General features: G+C 37.0%; 1 protein-coding gene across 5 annotated transcripts in view; it reads right to left on the reverse strand.

The window, feature by feature from the left end:
• Positions 1-21,160, reverse strand: part of KIAA1328 (KIAA1328 ortholog) — a 495,571-nt gene that overhangs the window by 38,918 nt on the left and 435,493 nt on the right. For all 5 annotated transcript variants that reach the window (XM_020985706.2, XM_020985705.2, XM_020985707.1 and 2 more), the window contains one exon: positions 14,604-14,712. In XM_020985706.2, the coding sequence (XP_020841365.1) occupies positions 14,604-14,712 (109 nt within the window). The remainder of the gene's footprint in view (positions 1-14,603; positions 14,713-21,160) is intronic.

The following is a 21,160-nucleotide window of genomic DNA, read 5'->3' on the forward strand; positions in this document are numbered from 1 at the left end:
CAGGAGGTAAAATGAGAGAAAAGTCAAGAAAAGCTGTTACTTCCTCATAAAGTTTTCCAGATATACCAAGTGCCCTTGTAGAGAAAGGAAAGGGTCACAATGGTCTAAAGAATATGGAATATTTTCAGTTATCTTCACAAAAGGTTGACAATGAGGAAGAAATCTAACATCAACTTAAACATGCAGGTGCAGCTTTTAGTCACCTGAGAAAACAGATGTCTGAAGAGCATGTTAAATCCCAAGATAAACTTTATTTTCCACAGATGCTTATGATCCCTATCTTTCTATATTTAAGAAGAATAGAGACAACACCTTAAAATGCTGAAGAATTAGCATTGACACTGTTTGTAGAATGTCTGTGTTTGAATTCTAGCTCTGCCACTTCTATCTCTATGTAATTATGGCCAAGTCATTTCACCACTCTGAGACTCAGTTTTGTTCAGCTATAAAATGATGAAGCTGGCCTAGATGATCTTGAAAGTCTCTGCCATGAGATCTAAATCCTATGATATTCTAAATCTGTTTAGTCAAAGACAAATGGCATTTAAACTGCTCTCAGGGTAGAAGAAATTCAACAATGCTAACCAATGTTTGAAATTCAGTGGCTAAAGCAATAGGGAGCTTCAAAACTGATGGTCCTGAAATTAATTCAGGCTATTCTCTGGAAAGTCAAATACAGAAGCTGAAGGTTAAATGCTTTGACCACATAATGAGAAGATGGGACTCACTGGAAAAGGCCCTGATGTTGGGAAAGATGGGAGGCAAAAAGAAAAGGGGATGGTAGAAGATGAGATGGATAGTGTCATGGAAACAATGAACATGAATTTGGGCAGATTCTAGTGATAGTGGAGGATATGGGGTCGTGAAGAGTCAGACACAACTGAATAACAACAATAGAGTTCAAACCCATAGAAAAAAGGCAAACGGAAGACATCATACTTATCTCATTCAGAGTTGCCAAGGAAATAAGATATTCAAGTCAATGTGGCCCATAACCAAAACCTGAAGTTAGAGAAATTGTTTAAACCAATAAAACACAAAAGTGTTCCACTATACCCACTTGAGTCCTTGGAAAGGGGTTTTAAGAAATAAAGGAATGAAGCTGCAGTGAGTTTTTGTCTGACTGGTGAAGACAAGGGGTTTCAAGAGTGTGCATTTTCTTAAGCATATGCTTCCTGTGGTGAGACTAACTCTTCAAGGTTTCCCAAAGTGGGAAGGGAACTCTAATAACTAGTACAGGTTTCTCTAAGATCTGCACTAGTTCCCAGAGCTCATGTTACATCCTCATTGTTTTAGTTTATCATCCTATTTATTTCTATTTACTTATTCATATACATCCTACAAACTCATGCACAAAAAGAAATAGATAAATATATTAATGGTTCTTAACAGTAGGAATTAAAATATGGATCTAACATCAGAACTTAAGTAAAAGCAGGATATTTTTATCAGACACAGGAATTATATTCACACACTTGTTCTTGGTGCCACTGATACAATACACAGCATCTTTGCTGGTAACACACCCTTAATCATCAGTTTGACGGGATGATGGTCCTCTCCTCCAGTGGGTTTGTCACCCTACCAGCTGCAGATAGCCTCCAGTCTCTCCCCACCTCCAGTCCACCTCATCATAGGATCAAAGGATTCAGAGGTAGAAAGGACCTTAGAGATTGGCTTGTTCAAAGCTCTCATTTCACAAGTGAAGAAACTTAGGCCCAGAGAGGTTATGTAACCCACACAGACCCTGACAAATAGGGTCAGAACTTGAACCAGAATCTCTGACTCCAAGTCTCGAATTCTTTTTCCCTCTATATACCATAGACTAATTGTCCCAAAACATCATAAGATCCTGTCAGTACACTTCTCAGAAACCTTCAACAGTGCCTTACTGCCTATAGAACTAAATTCTAATTCTTTAAGCATTACTCTACATTTTGGCCCCAACCCACCTCTTCAACTTTATTTCTCATTGTACCCCAGGGTCAAAAACCTTCTTCTCTACCATGAGTAGTCTAATCACTATCCTTTAAATAGACTTTGCCCATTTACACTTCAGCATATATTCACTTAACCTGAAATGCCTTTACCCTCCCTCTCAACATGTTAGAGAAATGCTCCTCTCTCAAGACTCATTTCTTTCCCTGTGGTCTCTTCAGGTCACTGGGAAAGTTCCCTTCTCTGCACTGACAGAGCTTATCTGCAGCCCTTCTCAGCCACTTAATCATGAACAAATTTGTTGACCACCTTTTGAGGTACATATTATTAAAAAGACAGGTGGTGAAGAAAAGAAAGCAACAATTACAAAGAGCCAGAACGGCTTCCTCAAGAACAGGTCATAACAGACTTGGCTTATTTCTTTTTGAGGTAACTAAACTTATAGATCAAGTAGGAATAGTATAATTACAGCTACCTAGATTTTGCAAAGCATCTGATACTATCTTTACATTATTCCTCTGAAGGAGGCTTATACTATTCAACCAATTAACAAGCATTCATTAGGTGTCTCGTGTGGAATGGACCAGGCTAGGTACTAGAGAAACAAATACAAAGAAAAAAATAATCCCACCTCCCAAGGAGTTTCTACCAGTCAATAAATATTTATTAAGTCCTTATTAAATGCGAAGCCCTGTGTTAAGCACTAGGGCTATAAAGGAAAGGAAAAATAGTCCTGACCCTCAAAGAGCATATACTCTAATACATTCTATGCTATCCTCTTCTCTCAAGCTCCTCCCCCTTATCTTCTTGCTGATTTTGTTCTTTCAAACCCCAGCCCTGTATCATTTCCACCATTCACTGCCTTCACTTCTATTCATGCATTGCTAAACAAAGCTGAAGAAAACTCAAGAAACTATGCTAACTGGGTAGACTACAAATTTAAGATACATAATCTTATCTGGGTCCTCACTGTGGCAAGGCAATTCCTTTATACTTCCCCAATCAATTCACTCCCAATGACCACAGTGACTTTTCTAAGTCTTTTCATCCCTCTTCAAACTTCCCATGGCTCCCTGTTTCTCTACCCCGCTTAGCTGAGAATCTTGTGTCATTTCACTGGAAAAGTTGAAGTGCATTCACTAAGAGCTCCCTCTTCTCCTCTCCTTATTTCACATCACCCAGATGGCTTCTGCCACTATCTCTTTCACCTTGTCTCATAAAAGAAGGTAGCCTTTATCCTTGCTAAGGCTAAATCTCACTAAACAGTGGACATGCAGTAAATACTTGATGCATTTATTATATATTTTTTTAAAGATGAGAAGTTATATCTCTCACTAATTCAGACTGGCTTCCTCCTTCCTCAGGGAGTAAAATGAGGATTTACTTTAATTAGTGCTAATTATTAAATAATAATAATAATAATAATAATAATAATAAAATAATCCTCTGTATTGAGGATCTAACCAAATTAGGCATTATGTCTAAAGGAAATGCACTAAGTGCCATGACTGATGAAAAGTAAGAATTGAGTCTACCTCCTGAAACAAACCCAGGAACTCTATGAACACAATTACAAAATACTTTTCACACAAATAAAATCAGATCTAAATAACTGGAAAAACATCAGTTGCTCATGGGTAGGCCGAGCTAATGTAATAAAAATGACAATCCTACCTAAGCTAATTTACTTACTCAGTGCCATACCAATCAAACTACCAAAAAATTATTTTATAGAGTTAGAAAAAATAATAACAGGATTCATTTGGAAGAACAAAAGGTCCAGAATATCAAAGGAACTAATGAAAAGAAATGCAGGGGAAGATGGCCTAGCAATTCCAGATCTTCAATTGTATCATAAAGCAGCAATCATCAAAACTGCTTGGTACTGGCTAAGAAACAGAGTGGTAGATCACTGGAATAGGTTAAATATGCAAGACATAGTAGTCAATGACTACAGTAATCTATTATTTGATAAACCCAAAGATCCCAGCTTCTGGGATAAGAACCCACTCTTGGAAAAAAACTGCTGGGAAAACTGGAAAAGAGAATGGCAGAAACTAGGCAGAGACCCAAATCTCACACCATATACCAAAATAAAGTCAAAATGGGTTCAGGACTTAGATATAAAGGCTGATACTATAAGCAAACTGGGAGAACAAGGAATAGTTTACCTATCAGATCTATGGAGAACAGAAGAATTCATGACCAAAGAGGAGATAGAGAACATTATGAAAAGCAAAATGGATAATTTTTTACATTAAATTGAAAAGTTTTTGTACAAACAAAGCTAATGCAACTAAGATTAGAAGGAAGGTAGAAAATTGGGAAAGAATTTTTACAACCAGTCTCTCTGATCAGGGCCTCATTTCTAAAATATATAGAGAATTAAGATAAATTTATAAGAATACAAGCCATTCCCCAATTGACAAATGGTCAAAGGATATGAACAGACAGTTCTCAGATGAAGAAATTAAAGCCATCCATAGTCATATGTAAAAATGCTCTAAATCATTATTGATGAGAGAAATGCAAATCAAAACAACTTTGAGGTACCACATCACACCTATCAGATTGGCCAACATGACAAAACAGGAAAATGATAAATGTTGGCGAAGATGTGGGAAGATTGGAACACTAATGCATTGTTGGTGGAGTTGTGAAATGATCCAACCATTTTGGAGAACAATTTGGAACTATGTCCAAAGGGCCATAAAAATGTGCATACTCTTTGACTCAGCAATAGCACTTCTAGGGCTATATCCCAAAGAGATCATACAAATGGGAAAAGGAGCCACATGTATAAAAATATTCATAGCAGCTGTTTTTGTGGTGGCAAAGAATTGGAGATTGAGAGGATGCCCATCAATTGGGGAATGGCTGAGCAAGTTGTGGTATATGAATGTAATGGAATACTATTGTGCTATAAGAAATGATGAGCAGGCTGACTTCAGAAAAACCTGGAAAGATTTGTATGGTCTGATGCTGAGTGAAGTGAGCAGAACCAAGAGAACAGTGTACACAATAACAGTCACGTTGTGTGATGACTAATATTGAGAAACTTAACCTTACCAGCAATACAAGGATCTACTATATCTCCAGAGGCCTAGTGATGGAAAATGCTATCCACATCCAAAGAAAGAACTGTGGAAGTTGAATCGCTATCTTTTTTTTTCTCTTCTGTTGAGTTTTGTTTCCTCTTTCTGATAGTTCCTCCTATTGGTTTTAATTTTTACTTACAACTTTACTAATGTGAAAATATGTTTAATAGGAATGTAAATGTATAGCCTATATCAGATTGTGCACCATCTTGGGGAGGGTGGTGGGGAGGAAGGGGGAGAAAAATTTTAAACTCAAAAGCATATGGAAGTGATTGTTGATAAATCAAAATAAATTAATAAAATAAATTTTTAAAAAAGGAAAGTAGGAATTGAATTGGTAGGAAAATCACTGAAATATGTGTTTCTCTACTTTGAGCTCGCTCTCTCTCTCTCTCTCTCTCTCCCTTTCTCCCTCTTAAATATTTATGGGGGGAACCAAGAGTACATTTCTTCCAGGCTTAACATTCCTCCCTCCAAAACAAAACAAACAAAACAGATAATAAAATAGGGAGTCAGAAAGGAAGGTTTCAAATGTTGAAAAGAGGTATTATTGGTATTATAGTTGATCATAATTGTATTAAATTATTATGATATTAAAATTATGATGAGATATGATAATAATATTAAAGAAAAACAATCACACAGACTATTTGGGCTTAAACTTCTATAACTTTAATAACTTTTTAACAGCTATTTGAAAAGAGTGATTTATATGCTGTTTTCTACTTTATAAAATAGATGATAAAAATTATTTAAATGATGCTTGTGATGTGCTTTGAGCTCCCCAAACGAGGGTGCTCTGGGATATGTTGTAGAGTTGGGGCTCAAAGAGCCCCTGTAGTTTATGCCATTGATTGGCAACATGATGTGGTGGAAAGTACATTGGATTTAGAATTAGAGAATCTGGGTTTATATTCTGCTGTGCCATTTTGTGCCTCATTTTCCTCATCTGTAAAATAAGAGTTGGACTAGATCATTTCAAAGGCCCCTTTCAGCTTTATCTATGACTAAAGAAGAAGGTATAAGTATTTTTACTTTACATTCAATACCATATTTTCTGAAGTATCTTATACATTCTTTTAATCTTCATTTAATTCCTGCAATTAAGTTCTGATTCAAAAAGAACAGTTTTGATAGGCCCCATTCTACTGGTAAGAAATAAGTAAATAATCATGTTTGGGGCAGATAGAGTGAAAATGGCAGCTTGTTGTTCAACAGGCAAGATGCTAGGAAGCCATTTTGAAAAACAGAATTTTTACGTAAAAGTTTGGAAGTAAGAACAAATGTATGTTTTTTTTCAAATAAAGAAAGTAATAATGATGATTGTCATTGATTAGGGCCATTAACTTTATACTCTGTGCTTTAAGAAGCAAGTCATATACTAATTTTCAAAACTATTAAGAAGCCTAAAATAAAAGTAACCAAAGACATAAGAGTAAGACTAGAGATTTTAATTCAATTAAATTAAATAAACATCTATTAAGTACCCTGTATTTTCAGCATTTAGTAAGTACAATGCTATATGTTAGGAATAGAAACTGCAACAAAACAGTTCCTGACCTCAAGGAGTTTAATTTTAATTGTGATTTTATTTAATTTTTTTCAGCCAAAGACAAGGTTTCTTACAACATCTGCCATATTGGCCAGACTCTTAAGGAGTCTGAACATTAATGAGTTATTCGCTAGATTATAAGAATCTGAGCCTTTGGCCAGATTATAAGAATCTGAGCACCTTAATAGAGACAAGATGGACCTTATATACAGAGAGATTATGAGAGAGATCTAGGAGTGGCCAAGTAGTTTGGGGTGACTGGAAGAGGGGGTCTAAGGAGTATCTGGATGGGAATGGCCAGTAAGTTGGGGTGAACAGAACACCAGGGACCTGGACCAAGGGGACAAGGGAGAAGGAGTCTAGATAGGATTAAGAGTGGGAAGTAGTCAGGGACTAGTGAAAGGTATCAGAACAGAACTGGGAGACTGGGGGTAGCCACAATGAAAGGCCCATTGATAGGATTATAGCCTCAGGTGAATGCCAGAGATTTGGCCAGGCAGGAAAGTCCAGGGTTTTTCCTGTTTGGGGTCCAGATTACAAAGACATGGTCTTTTCCTTTTAGGAGTTCCCATTCCCATCATTTCCCCCTCAAACAAATGGGACCCAAATTCTTTTGGGGTAAGGAACGAAGGTCTTGGCTTCTGAAACTGCTTCCTGCTGTCAAGGGGCATAGAGGTGTCCTTACTGCAAGGGGATCTCATAGAGGTTGACTGGAACTGAGCATAGGCTGCATCCAGGGGATGATGCGAGGACATTGGCTAGTACCCACTGTGTGCTGCCAACTAGGTGAATGGCCTGTAGTCCAAGTTCAGAGGCTAACTTCTTTACCTTGAGCAGGATGTGCTGAACTTGGGTGATGCTTCCAGGCAAAGGTTGCCCCAGGGCCCAAGGCCATTGCCAGTGGGGCCCATGCTGTACAGGGGGAATTCAGAGGAGGGGGACAGGGTGAAACTCTGTTGTCCTATAAGAGAGATTAACAGATACCCTCTAGACCCAAGGGAAGGGAGTAGGAGAAGGGAGTGACCAGGGATGTAAGGAGGTGTTTCAAAACTCCTGAATGATCAATCATAAAACCTTCAGAATCCGCTGTTTTAGCTGTTCTAACTTTTCCCTTTAGCCTCCATAAAGGAGGATCCAGCTGTATAGAGGGAAGGAATAAGTAAGCCTCAGGGAACCAAAACGCACCTACAATTTTCCCAATTCCTTAGCACCAAGAGAATTGACAGAATTTGGCATATGCATCCTGACAGGGCATCTGTTCTTGTCCTCCCTGCTGCGGAAGGTGTACCTAGGTCCATGGCTTCAAACCGAACCAGTGGACTGCAAGCCTCATAGTGTCAGGCCAACTGCAAGACAGCCTCTTAAATGTCTGCCCAAAAAGCACCTCCAAACCTTCCTAGGTGCTTCGAGAGTGACCCCAATTTCAGGGCAAAAAAGAAGGGGGGTAGTCTTACATACCTTCCAGTCTTGGCTGGAGAAGAACTTGGGGTTAGGCAGCTTCCTCATATGGGCCATCAAAATGTTGAGGTTTAGAAGTTTAGGGGTTCTGGGACCCCAAAATCACAATACCTGGGTCCTGCTCAAAAGAATTTCACCCAAGCCTCCTTTCCAAAGACAAGGTTTATTAGAACATCTGCCATACTGGCCCAACTCTTAAGGAATCTGAACATTACTGAGCTATTGGCTAGATTATAAGAATCTGAGCAGTTGGTTAGATTATAAGAATCTGAGTGTGATTTTATTTTTCTTAAATCCCATTCTAATTTCTTCAGCTAATCACCTGAGGAGGCCTAGTCTTAAGCTTATGTACTGAATCTGATGTAAGTGAAAAACCAATCTCAGGAGTCTGGAAAGTTTCTATCTTAAATCCCAAATATCCAACTCAGGTAAATACTCAGCTCATCACCACAGGATATCAGAAAGAGATATCCCTTGGAATTAGAGAACTTGAGTTTGAGCCCTGACTGCAACTTATTAGCTGAGTTAAAGTAGATAAATTAATTTCTTTGAGCTCTTCATAAAAAAGTGACTAATAAACACTGATTCTACTTCCTAGGTTGCTGTATGGCATCTGAAATGCTTGATAAACTATAAAACACTATATAAATTATATAATACTTATCAATAATACTAATTATCAATAATAATATTATGATTGTTATTTAAACTATTATTATTATATTATATTATTATTATTATCTGCAAGTTTTCTACTTGGATTCTAAATATCCTGATAAATATTCAAAAAACTTCAGGCTATTTGGACAGCAGTAACTCCCAAACGGAATATTTTTGCCTCAGATATTATGTATTTGTTATTTTTAGGATAGCAAATTAGCATGATTCCCATCCTTCTCAACTTTCCAAATTGTCAGAAGTATCTATGTGAAGAACCAGACACTGCCCAAAGTGCATATACACTCCAGCCTTGGTTTATATTCTAACAGGGTATTAACAAAAACTGATGCAAAAACACTCACACCGTCATGTGTCTAGCACTTTTAAGATTATGCCATCACAACTTGTGCTGGAGGCATACTGCATTTTCATGTCAAATCCTTTAAAGCTAAAGTAAAGCTGAACATCTTAAAACAACAGCAATTTAGGTTTCAGCAAGGAAGCCTGCACTCTGTCTTCTTGGCACGGTGAGGGATAGTTATACATTATGTTCTCTATGAAACTTTCCATTACTCATATTACAACTCTTGGTAGCCTAAACACCAGTCAAGAGGGATCTGAGGATCCCACCTTCAAATAGCTGACCATGTATTGTGATCAGTTCCCATTTGTGTGAGTATGTGTGTGTGAGACTATAGTACAGAAAACTCAGCAAGGGATATACTTAAGCAGCAAAAAAGCAATTTTTCAAAACCATTTCAGGTTACAGTGAGCATAGTTTGATCACCCCCCCACATAAAAAAAATAAGATCCAAATAGTTTTGGGGGTATTTTGTTTCTTCCCACCCCTCACCCCCAACTCTAAGGGGCAAAAAATCCCAAAGAACTAATGAACTCCTTTAAAGCACAGTAAAAACAAAACAATAAACCATAACCTCAAAGGATGTTATGAAGAATTCACCTTTCCTGCAAAAGCTAGTAGGTAGAATAGTTGATACTACTTCCCAAAAAAGGCCCCAAAGTTGGAAGAATCTCACATGCAGAAATTCACCAACATACATCTGCAAGAATGGTTAGTAAAAATACTAACATTCTTCCCTCTCTCCTCAAAAAAGAGAACAATTGACTTCCCAGAGAAAGGACAAGAACACAAGCTGGCCTTCCTTGGAGCTCAGGAAAGAAGGGACTGGGCTATTTTCATCTGATGGCTATATGCCTGACGTTCAGCTTTATCAGTATGGAACAATAATCAACTTCTTATCAAAAGACTGAGTGATGGAAACCCAACCAATTGCTTCAAAAACTGACAAGATTTCTATTACACTGAACAATCTCAGAAGATATTTAACCTAATTTTAATATAAAATCCTGTCAGTTCTACATAGCTGAATAGAAAAAGTCACTAATACATAAAGGATATGCAACTATAGTAGATTTTTTTTCTCTGAGTTAAATCTGAAATAAAAGACTATCAAAAAACCTTGAAGATCCAATGCTAGATTAATGCAAATATCTGCCTGTTTGCAAGTGTACTTTTTGATTAAACTGGCATACATCAAGTACAATTAGAAAGGTTATTTATAACTAAGAAATACATAATTCTGCATCTTAATGAGGATGACAATTACAGCTGACAGTTGCTAATTAACACTACTTTTTTTTTGCTAAGAGTCAGATATTCCCAGTGTGATTTTCATTGTTTTTAATGGACACATTAACTCTGGCAGGCATGAAAGGGTTAATTAATAATAGCTTGTATGTTGGATCAGACCTTTCCTCTAGCTCAAGGGAAAGCCAAAGTCCCTGTTCCAACTTCATCTTTTATAGCTTTGGGTTAGAACTGGAGCTCCTGGTGCCCTGTGGTGCTCTGTGATACAGACTACAAGATTAAACGGAATCTGATCACCCAAGGATGAGTGAACTTTGACTGTACCTCACAGGATGGACACCATACAAGAAAACTGATTTCCTCAACTTTCTATCAAGAGCCAAATCTCAGGGCTCTAATCTCAACCACCCACCTGGTGCTCAGAGTGATAGAGAGAAAAGACCCCCCTCCCCTAGTCCTTTCTCTAGCTGAAATGGAATGTTGCCTGTCCCAGCCAAGTGGAAATAAATATCTTCACACAGTTCAGCTATTCCATCCTCCTGTGCAGAGACAACTACTGTGCTTACTGTCTGGGACAGCTTAGAGGTGTCTGATCAATGCTAGAGGCCAAGAAGTGAAATGGTGGGAATGGAGCACTGCAGCTCTCATCCAGGAACACCATAATACCCTACTTACTGGTGCTGTAAATTTCACATTTATTTTGTAAGCATGAGATGGATGGGATATTTCTACATACAAAGGTGCCCAACTAAAATCAAGATAAGTGATATTAATGTCCTATGGTCAGTATTATTGAACCTCGAAAGCAATAAACTTTATGAGTCGATAAATATTACATTTGCAACATAGTTAACATTCCTCTACTGTCTCTGGCACTTATTACACATTGTAACCGCAAGTCTACAATACATTATTCATATTTGGGGTGTCACCAAGTGATGGATTGCTGTAAGAGAGGCTGTCCTTTAAATAAATCAACAAATAAAAATGCAAATGTTAACATTTTCAGCCACAACTTTTTCCATCTTGAATGGGGAATGAAAATTTCACATTATATCGACAGCCAGCAGAGAGAACAATTAACAACCTACGCAGTGAATAAGAGAGATTAATTTGCCAACGTCTGGTTTTATCACCTGCATATGGAACTATATTGGACTTTTCTGGCCGTTAGCTCTCTTCAGGGAAAAAAGGAAAACTTGTCTCCTATCAGCTTCCTCTCCACTCCCACTCTTTTTTTCAAGTCTTAAAAATGCTTAGAATTTAGGTGTGGATGGGGGAAGTGGCTATATTTTCCCTCTCCTTTGTACCTTAAAATGTTTCTTGGGATGAAAAATAAAAAGCTTCTCTCTCCCCGTACCCCCCATTAAGAGTTTGTGAGTAACTAAAAAGTTCTCTATAAAAATCATGCACTTTGCATTCTCCATGCTTGAAAATGAAAACAACTAAAACACATCTGATACTGAGATCTGGAAAGCATCTACTTGTGTCTTTTCAGTAACTGATTTTCATAGCTCTGGATCTTTTTTCAACTCTGCATTTTGTATAATGGATCCATAACATGCCAATGTGCACTTCTAAGGAGAAAATCTGGTATGCTATATATCATTTTATTTAGTCAACTACTCATTTCTTAAGAATATTCTGAGTTTTTATATTTAATCTGAACCATTAAGGACTAACAGATGAAGAAACCTGCTTTTTAAAGCCCACAGTAAACACAAGTTTATAAACAATTTTAACATAGATTTATGAAACTCTGCAGGGCTGATATGGTGCACTCAGTATATACTGGGGGTATCCTGCAAAATCTAAATGACAGGAACATTTTAATCTTCTTTTTCATGCTAGAAAGGTAACCATCAAAAACACATTAGTGTTAAAGGTCTGATTTACATCTGAAATAGCAAGACAATTTGGTGTAAAGATTAAAAATCCAGATTCTTTGGGGTCTTTTTTCTTTCCTTCCAACTGAGCTTAATCCCTCAAGAAGAGATGAGATGGATTCTACTGGAGCTCAAATTGTTAGTTAGAATGTGGGATATTCTAAATCAAGTATCCTACAATATTTTAGACCAACATGTGAATTTAGTTCAAAATCAGCAAAGTCAAGAGTATGAATCTACTAATGAAACAGAGTAGTAGCACTCTAATAAGAAAGGTTACAAAAATACGGGCAGTGATGACATTATACATGGTCGGTTATGAAACCTTTAACTTCTAGGCCTTTGTTTCTGTGGTCTAACATTCCTATAAGCACTTTGGCCTATAGTACATATCCCTAGAGGTGGTTAAGATGTCACTATTTCCAAAACCAATGGAACAGATTCAAAATATTTCTTTAAAATCATCAGATTTGTAATCAGTAAGCAGTATGTGTTCATTTTGTAAGGTTAAAAGATTGTAACTGGTTTGGGTTTTTTTTAGAATTAAAAAAATGCTTATAATCCACACTTGTCTGAAGAGATGAAAGGAGTATAAATGTTCAAAACCGTAAATATCCTCAAGTAAACATAAACTAAGCCCCTTTGTGGCTAATATTTATCTCAGCATTAAACAGACAGTAAGAGGTAGTATCTGAAGAGATATGTTACTTTATATAACAAGTTTCTGTCTCAAGAAATATGGTTGATTAAGTGATTAACCCCTGAAAGGTCTCTAGTATCACTAACATGCTGACAATCCCTTAACTGCTGTACAAAAGCTGCTATAATTCTCAATATTGATTAATTTAGTTAGTTAAACTTGCAGTCTAAGCTTATAAGCATTCAATGATAAATTGGGAAGGACCTGCTGCCCAAGCAGGTTTTCTGATGAAGGATAGGATCAGCTTTAGGTCTCTAAAGAAAGCTTTGTCCATTTACCATTGTCAATTAAAGAAGCCCATGAGTAAGGAGAAGCATACCAAGGCTACTTACCCTGGTCAAATTCACATGTGTTTCAATAAGAGTCTTCAATAAGAGGAGAGATGTTTTTAGATGCATTATGAGATAGTAGAATTTCCTATTCCTTATACAATAAATAAACTTCTGAAATGCCATTGCAAGCTAATCACTTCTATTTTTATAGATTCCCTTTCAATGATATAATTTGTGTCATCTAGGAGCCTCCAATGGTGATATAGGAATTTCAGCCTCCACAGTGGTATCTGCAAACGTGGCTGTTTTAAATGAGACTAATGTTGCTCTTTTAATGGAGTATTTGTTTTTCAAATGTTCGTTTATTGTTGCAATGTAGAATTGTGAATATCAGGGCACTAAGTAGGAAATAATCTCCTTCAAAAGATGAATTTCACTTCTACAGGGGAATATATCAAAACCTATCCTAATTATCAGTGGCCTCCCTGATTATATACTACACATTTCCACATAAGATAGAAAAAAAAATCTCCAGCTTCCCAGGGGAACAAGAGAGACCACCTAAATGTTCACTTAGCTTATGATATGCACTGGTGGGGAGAGTACAGAGGAGATGAAAACTGATTATACTTTCCCACGTTTCATGCTTTGTCAAGGACTTTTTTCCCTTTGGTTCACCCCCAGCAATTCAGCCAATCATCCTTTGGGTCCAAAACCAATTCAACTTCTATTGCCAGAAGTCGTCATGTAGACAAAAGATATGGTTTTCATTGATTTAAAATTTTCATTAACAAATATGGTACATGTACACACACACTCACATACACATGGCACAGCCTTGGGAGCTATAATCCCAAAATGAGACAAAGTTATTGTGAACATTATGGCAGTGAAAACAAACCTACTTTCCTTTACTAGAGTAAAAGTGATATTTCTATTATGGGGAAGCCTCTAGAGCAGGCACACAGTATAATCAAAACTGCTGACTTAATGTGATTTTGCTACTTGTCATGAAACATAAAATAACATCTGTGTGATATATTTTAGGGAAATTCCATTTGATAGAACTTGGAAAAAATGCAAAGTGATTAAAACCTTCCAGTGGACTTAAGGCCTAACAGGGGTTATCACTAACTCTTTCAATTATTTACACATCTATTAAACATAGCAGAACTTTAAGCATAAAATATATTCATTTGAAAATCTAAATAAAAATAAAATGTTTTAACTTGGCATATTTCTACTTTTCTTCTTCTAATAAGCAATTTAAAGCTTACTATAAATGTCAAAAGATAGGGCAGTTTAGGGATTATATTATCCATCTCACATTAGAGCATAGCACCAAAGGAACTCTGCTGCTTCCCCCAATTTGGACAGATGTAATGGATGCATCTGTGGAATGTTAAACAAAAGGTTCCCCAGCAGCTTACCTGGCAGCATCATGTTGGAATGGTGACGTAGCTGTGGTTACAAAATCCTTTTGCTTGACTGACATTACAGGAGAAGTAGTTGCATCTTTTCTAGCTCCCGACATTGCCCCTATACAAAGGAACAAAGACAATCATTCTAGCACTTAATCTAGCAAAGCTGTGGATAGCACATGTGGTATGGTGTGTGATTGAAGAAATCCCTAGACTTTCAAAGTAGGAGCTGCTACAAAAATGCAAGTAGGAATTTCAGCAAGTTGTTTCAGTTTGTCAGGTAGCACTGAAGATAGTCAAGCCTTGCCTTTGTTTCAGAAACACATGTTTGTGCAGTAGCACACCTAATACTTGCAAAGTGTTTAGCACAGTGCCTAGCACAGAGTAGGTATTTAATAAATACTTATTCACTTCGCCTTCCCTTTTCTACTACTGAACATTCCAAAGCTGATGGCCTGTCATATTCCTGCTGATTTGAGTCTACTGTGAATCTACTCAGTTTGTATATTTTGATTTTTATTCCTTTTTTCCCTTTAATTATTACAAGAAAATACCTTTGCTTAACTCCAGAAAACACTAGAAGAATCAGCTGATAGTAAACAAAAGTTCAACATTTTGTACTTTCAAGTAACAGAAAAATAAAATGAGCAAAAGTATTGCCAAAGATTCTTGTGTATTTCTGGCTCTTCCAGCACTTTAATAGGACATTTTCAGTTTCTTGGTCGAAGGAACATGCTATGATATATTCCACAATTCCCTGTTATGGGGGGAATTAACCCAGCAAGTTAGTTCCTGGTAAGCCTGTGATTTTGGGAATGGCCATGGTTTCCTGGATTCAAATTCCTAAACACTAATATAATTTCTTGAGGTCCTTGTAGCCTGTGTTCCTTCCTCTAATAAACTATCCATTTGACAGAAACAGTTTTTGAATATGGTGATGCCCACTTCTACTTTCCTTTCTGTAAAGTGCTGTGGGTTGAAAAATGGCATGACAGGGGAAAGATCATCTCTTTCGGGAAAACAAGATATATCTGGCCTCTTTTCCTAGATGACCTCAGTCCAATCTCCTCATTGGTACCAAAAAAAATGATACCAAGAAGAGGTGAAAAGACTTGCTCAGAGTAAGTAAAAAGCCGACCCAGGATTCAAACCCACATCTTGAATCCAAATTCAACAACTTTTCCTCTGCACTCTGAGTTCTTCTGTTTAGCACTTACAATCTTTCACATTCTGGCTCCAGCCTATCTTTCCAGGCTGATTGTACATTGTTCTTCCTCTGCCTAGAGAATCCCACTCCTTCTACCTCACTCCCCACCAACTCCCATTCACAGTCCAAATTCTAGCCAAACTGGCCTATGTGCTGTTTGCCATACACAACATCCCATCTCCATCTTTTGGAAGGTAAACTCTCTTCACTTTGCTGTTCTGACTGGTTTCAACTCTGTGGAACAAGATGCCCTTCCACGGATAAACTCACCACTTCTAATTTCATCACCAGGCTGCTAACTCATGCCTTGGTTGAGAGTGTTTCCCTTAGCCTCCTCTCCCCTTTGATTGGAGGGCTGGAAGGCAGAGTACCAACCTCCTTCCAGTGCCTACCTTTATAGAGGGCAGAAGCTGCTCTGCCTGGTTATAATTCCATGGAACAAGACATCTCTTGATGTCCCTTCCCACTCCCTACCTGCCCTAGCTTTCCTGTATTGTTTTGTCTTGTCTCCTCCCATTAATTTGTAAGCTCCTTAAGAGTTGTCTTTCTGTTTATCAATTGTATCCCCAGCATTAGCACAGTATATGGCACATAGTAAATGCTTAATAAACGCTTACTGGATTTTGGAAATCCTAGTTCTATTCCAGGCTCATTTCAAATGCCACCTTCTATATAAGCCCTTTTCTCCAATTTGTTAGTCCTTTCCATCAATATAAAATTACTATGTATTTATTTTGTATTTTACATTTATCTATTTATACTGTATTCTCCCAGAAGAAAATAAATTCCTTGAGGGCAGTGACTGCTTCATTTTTGTCTTTTGCATCCCAAGTGCCTACCATGGTGTCTGCCTAATAAAATGATTGTTGAATGAATGAATAAAAGTAGGATAAGAATCAGAACAGCACGGTGTTATGAAAACCAAGGGAGTTCAGGTCACTAGGTCTAGACACACCATATATGAAGGTAATAAGAGAACAATTAAATGTGATTGAGAATTACTATGATCTTTAAAAGACTGTGTCAAATGGAAGAGATACCAAAGGACTGCAGAAGAACAATCCTCATTTCCAGAAAAAAGGTATTATCTGCTAGTTGCAGACTAGTGGCCATGATTTTGATTCCTTGAAATATTCTAGAATATATTATCAAAAGGATGGGTTATAAGTTTTTTAAAAGGGGAAGCAGTAATCACTAAAACCCAATATGATTTCAGGCCAGATCAGGTCAGACTAAGGTTTGGTTTTTTTTTTTTTAATAGGCAATCATAATGAGAGATCAGGAAAACTCTAAGATACCTTGATTTCAGCAAAGCATTTGCTGAAGCATCTCATTTTATCTTTGTGGTCAAAAAGTAGGGATTTGTTCTAGATGATAGTGTAGTTGAATAGAATTAGAACTGGTTGTTTGCCTGGAACCAAAAAGTAGTGATGTTGACTTGGAAAGGGATCTCTAGTGCAGTTCTCAGTTATCTGCCCTTTGCCTAGTGCTGTTTTACCAATGAGTTGGATGAAGGCATAGATAGCATCGTTGTCAAATCTGCAGATGATGCAAAGTTAGAAGGAGTATCTAAAATGTTGGATGACATAGTCTGAATCTAAAAAAGGTCATGTAAGGCTAGAATGATGGGCTAAATTTAACAATATACAATTTAGTAGGGATAAATATAAATTTCTACACACTGATCAAGGGTTAACTTCTAGTAGATAGAAGAAAGGTAGCATACTCTGCTATATATAAATTTCTGAACCAAAGACAAGAGAATGACTGAATTAATTAATCAACAAATATGATCAGGTGTCTACTATTTGCAAGGCACTATGCTAGGTGCTAGAAATACAAAGAAAAAACAAGAGTCCTTGCCCTCAAAGAGTTTACATTGTATTTTGAGAGACAACATGCCTACAAACACATATATATGTACACATACACAGAATAAAGAAATACAAAATAATCTGGAGAGGGTACTAGAAATTGAGAGGCTTTAGGAAGGTTTTCATGTAGAATGCATTGTAGCAGAGTTGAGTATAGGGCTCTTTGAGGTATAGAATTCAAGGAATGCATTTTGTACATGGGGATGGGAGGTAGCAAGGCCAGTCTGGCTGAACAGAAGAGTGATTAATAGGACTTCAAAGGAAGTTTGGAGTAAGGTTTCGAAGAGTTTTAAAAACCAAAGAGTAAATTTATATTTTATCCTAGAGGTAGCCTTTGAAGGAACCACTGGAATTTACTGAGTAGGGGAGTAACATGGTGAGATCTGCACTTACAGAAGATCACTTTGGCAGCTCTGTGGCATATGGAATGGAATGAAGAAAGACTTGAGGCAGGGAGACTAACAAGGAAGCCATTGTCATAATCTATGTAAGAGAGGTGATGATGACCTGAGCTAGGGTGGTAACTACATGAATAGTGAGAAGGGGATAAAAATGAGAGATGTCACAGGGTAAGATTTGGCAACTAACCAAACATGTAGGATAGGTAGCATCTGAGCTGGGCCTTGCATGAACTTCAACAAACAGAAATGAGGAGACATTCAAAGCATGGAAATAGGAACACACAGGTCAAGAACAGGGAATGGGGTTCGGTTTGGCTGGAAGGTAGAATACTTGAAAGGGAGCAGTACAAGATAAAGCTGGACATGTAGATTGGAGTCAGCCTTCTGAGGGCCTGAAATGTCAGAGTTGGGAGTTTGTATGTTATTTGATAGATAATGGGGAATCAAGGAAGGTTTTTTTAGTACATGAGATATGTCATGGGAAAATTATTTGGGCATGTGTATAAGACCAGATAAGAGGCTATTACAATAGATAAGGGTCTAAACTAGGGTGAGCTGTAGTCTGAATGAAGAGGGGCCTTATAAATAAGATAGCATAGACACGGAAATGACAGAATTTGGCATCTGCCTGGATGTGTTTTGCACATAACAGACATTTACTAAATCTTTTCTGTACTGGGTGGGGTGAAAGACAGGAAAGAGTCAAAGGTGACTACAAGGTTATGAGTATAAGAGACTGGGACTATGTGTTGCTATTAAAAATACTTTGGTGAAGTGAAGACTTGGAGGGAAGATTAAGTTTAGTTGTAGACACATTAGGTTTGAGATGTCAGCAGGATATCCGGAAAGAAATATCCAGCAGGCAACTGGAAATATAGACTTGTAGTTCTGAAAAGATGTTAAAAGTAGAAATGTCAATTTGGGAACACTGAATAAAAAGGTGAAAATTTGAATCATGGAGTGTACAAGGTTACCAAGGGAGTAGATTGTATAGGCAATCTGATAAAAATTATAACAATATTTTACATTTATATAGCCCTATGTAGTTATAAAATAAATATACACTATCTCATTTGACTCTTACAAATGAACTTGTGAAATGAATAGTGCAGTCATCTGATGGGAAATAGGTGAACAAATAATGGTATATGGTATATGAATGGCATATGAATATAATCGTACCATAAGAAATGATGAAAGGGTTGATTTCAGAGAAGCTTAGCAAGACTTATATGAACTGATACAGATTTAAGTGAGCAGAACCAAGAGAAAAATCTATACCACAACAATACTATAAAGACAAAGAACTTTGAAAGATTTAAGAACTCTGATCAAATAAAATTCCAGAAGACTGAAGGGGGGAAAGAAAAAGGATAGACATTTATATAGCCCTCACTATGTGCTAGGCACCATGCTAAGCACTTTACAAGTATTATCTCATTTGATCCTTACAATTGCTCTATGGGGTAAGTGCTGCTATTATCTCCATTTTACAGTTGAGGAAATGGATATAAACAGAAGTTAAGTGACGTATCTGCAGTCCCATAATTAGTAAATGTCTAAGGTCTGATTTGAACTCAGATCTTCTTATTCAAGGCTCACTGCTCTATCCACAGGACCATTTAGCTGCCTCTGCTGAGACTTTATCATCCAACTGATGATCAAGCAGGACAGCCACCTCCTGACAAAAAGTTGATGACAAATAAGATTGACATGGCCAATGTGGGAATTTGTTTTGATTGACTATGAATATTTGTAATAAGGTGTTTTTTTCTTTTTTTTTTCTTTTTCGATTGGGGCAGAGTTGAAAAAATGAATTCTTCATTAAATGAAAAAATTGAAAAATTAAAAAGTACTAATGTTATTATTATTATCGTTTCAGAAATGAGGAAACTCATGAGGTTAAATGACTTGCTCAAAATAAAACAGCTATTACAAAGTGAAGCTCAGAACCAAGGTCTTCTGATTCCAAGTCCTTTTTGCTCTTTGACTATATCATGTTGATTTTCTATCTACGCAAAAGCCTAGAAGCAGAAAAAAGAAGACTGGAGAAAGTTTGCATGATGGGGCTAGGAGAGCTAGTTGGTAGAAGAACATCAGGTGATGAAGTCCAAAGAAGGGGTTAGAATCATTTGCTAAAAGTTATTGAAGTTTAAGGACAGAGCCAAGATGACAAAGTAGCATGAAGTACAGCTTGAACTCTAACCCATATCTCTTCTAAACAAATCTAGAAAATGTACTGAGGCTTGATCAGGAAATCAAGAAAAAAATCACACAACCATTTTTTCATATAGCAAAGTAGACAGAGAGATCTACAGACTTTGTTCTGGATCAGATCATTTTAGAAGCATGTAAGCTTGTAGGGCCCAGACAGCTGTTCCTGAGGTTCTAGAATGACACAATACTCAATACCCTATGAAAGCAGCAGAAGGACCAGAGCAGACATTCCTACCCAGAAGAACAAAGAGCCTGGTCCTAATATCAAGTCCAAAGTCAGGAAGTAGATTGGTAGAATGAGCAAACAAAAAAAGTCTCACTATAAAAACTTATTATGCTGACAGAGACACTCAAGACACAAGCTTAGAAGAGTAGAATGACTCTAAAACATTTACAGGCAAACCTAAAGAAAAATACAGCTTGGGCACAAGTTCAACTAGAATTCTTAGAATAGTTAACAAGAATTAAAAATGTTTTTATAAATGAAATAAAAGTACTAGAGGAAAAAAAAACTGTAAAAGAAATGGGAGCTCTGGAAGAAAGAACTGGAAAGGGAACGAATGGCTTGGCACAACAGTACAAAACTTTGTCCAAGCAACAAACCACCTGAAAATTAGAATGGACCACATAGAAGCAAATGACTTTATGAGACAATAACACATATTAAAACTAAGTAAAGGAAAATATAAAACAACGGACCTGGAAAACAGACTGAGCAGTGATAATTTCAAAATCACTATATTACCAGAAGCAATGGTCAAAAACTGAGCCTAGACATAGTGCTTTAAGAAATCATAAAAGATGAGTGCAAGATGTCTTAGAACCAGGGAAGTAAAGGGAATTCATATTTATATAGCATCTACTATG

The sequence above is a fragment of the Phascolarctos cinereus genome, unplaced genomic scaffold (assembly GCF_003287225.1).
Source record: "Phascolarctos cinereus isolate Bilbo 61053 unplaced genomic scaffold, phaCin_HiC Scaffold_4;HRSCAF=312, whole genome shotgun sequence".
In the NCBI taxonomy this organism is placed as follows: Eukaryota; Metazoa; Chordata; class Mammalia; order Diprotodontia; family Phascolarctidae; genus Phascolarctos; species Phascolarctos cinereus.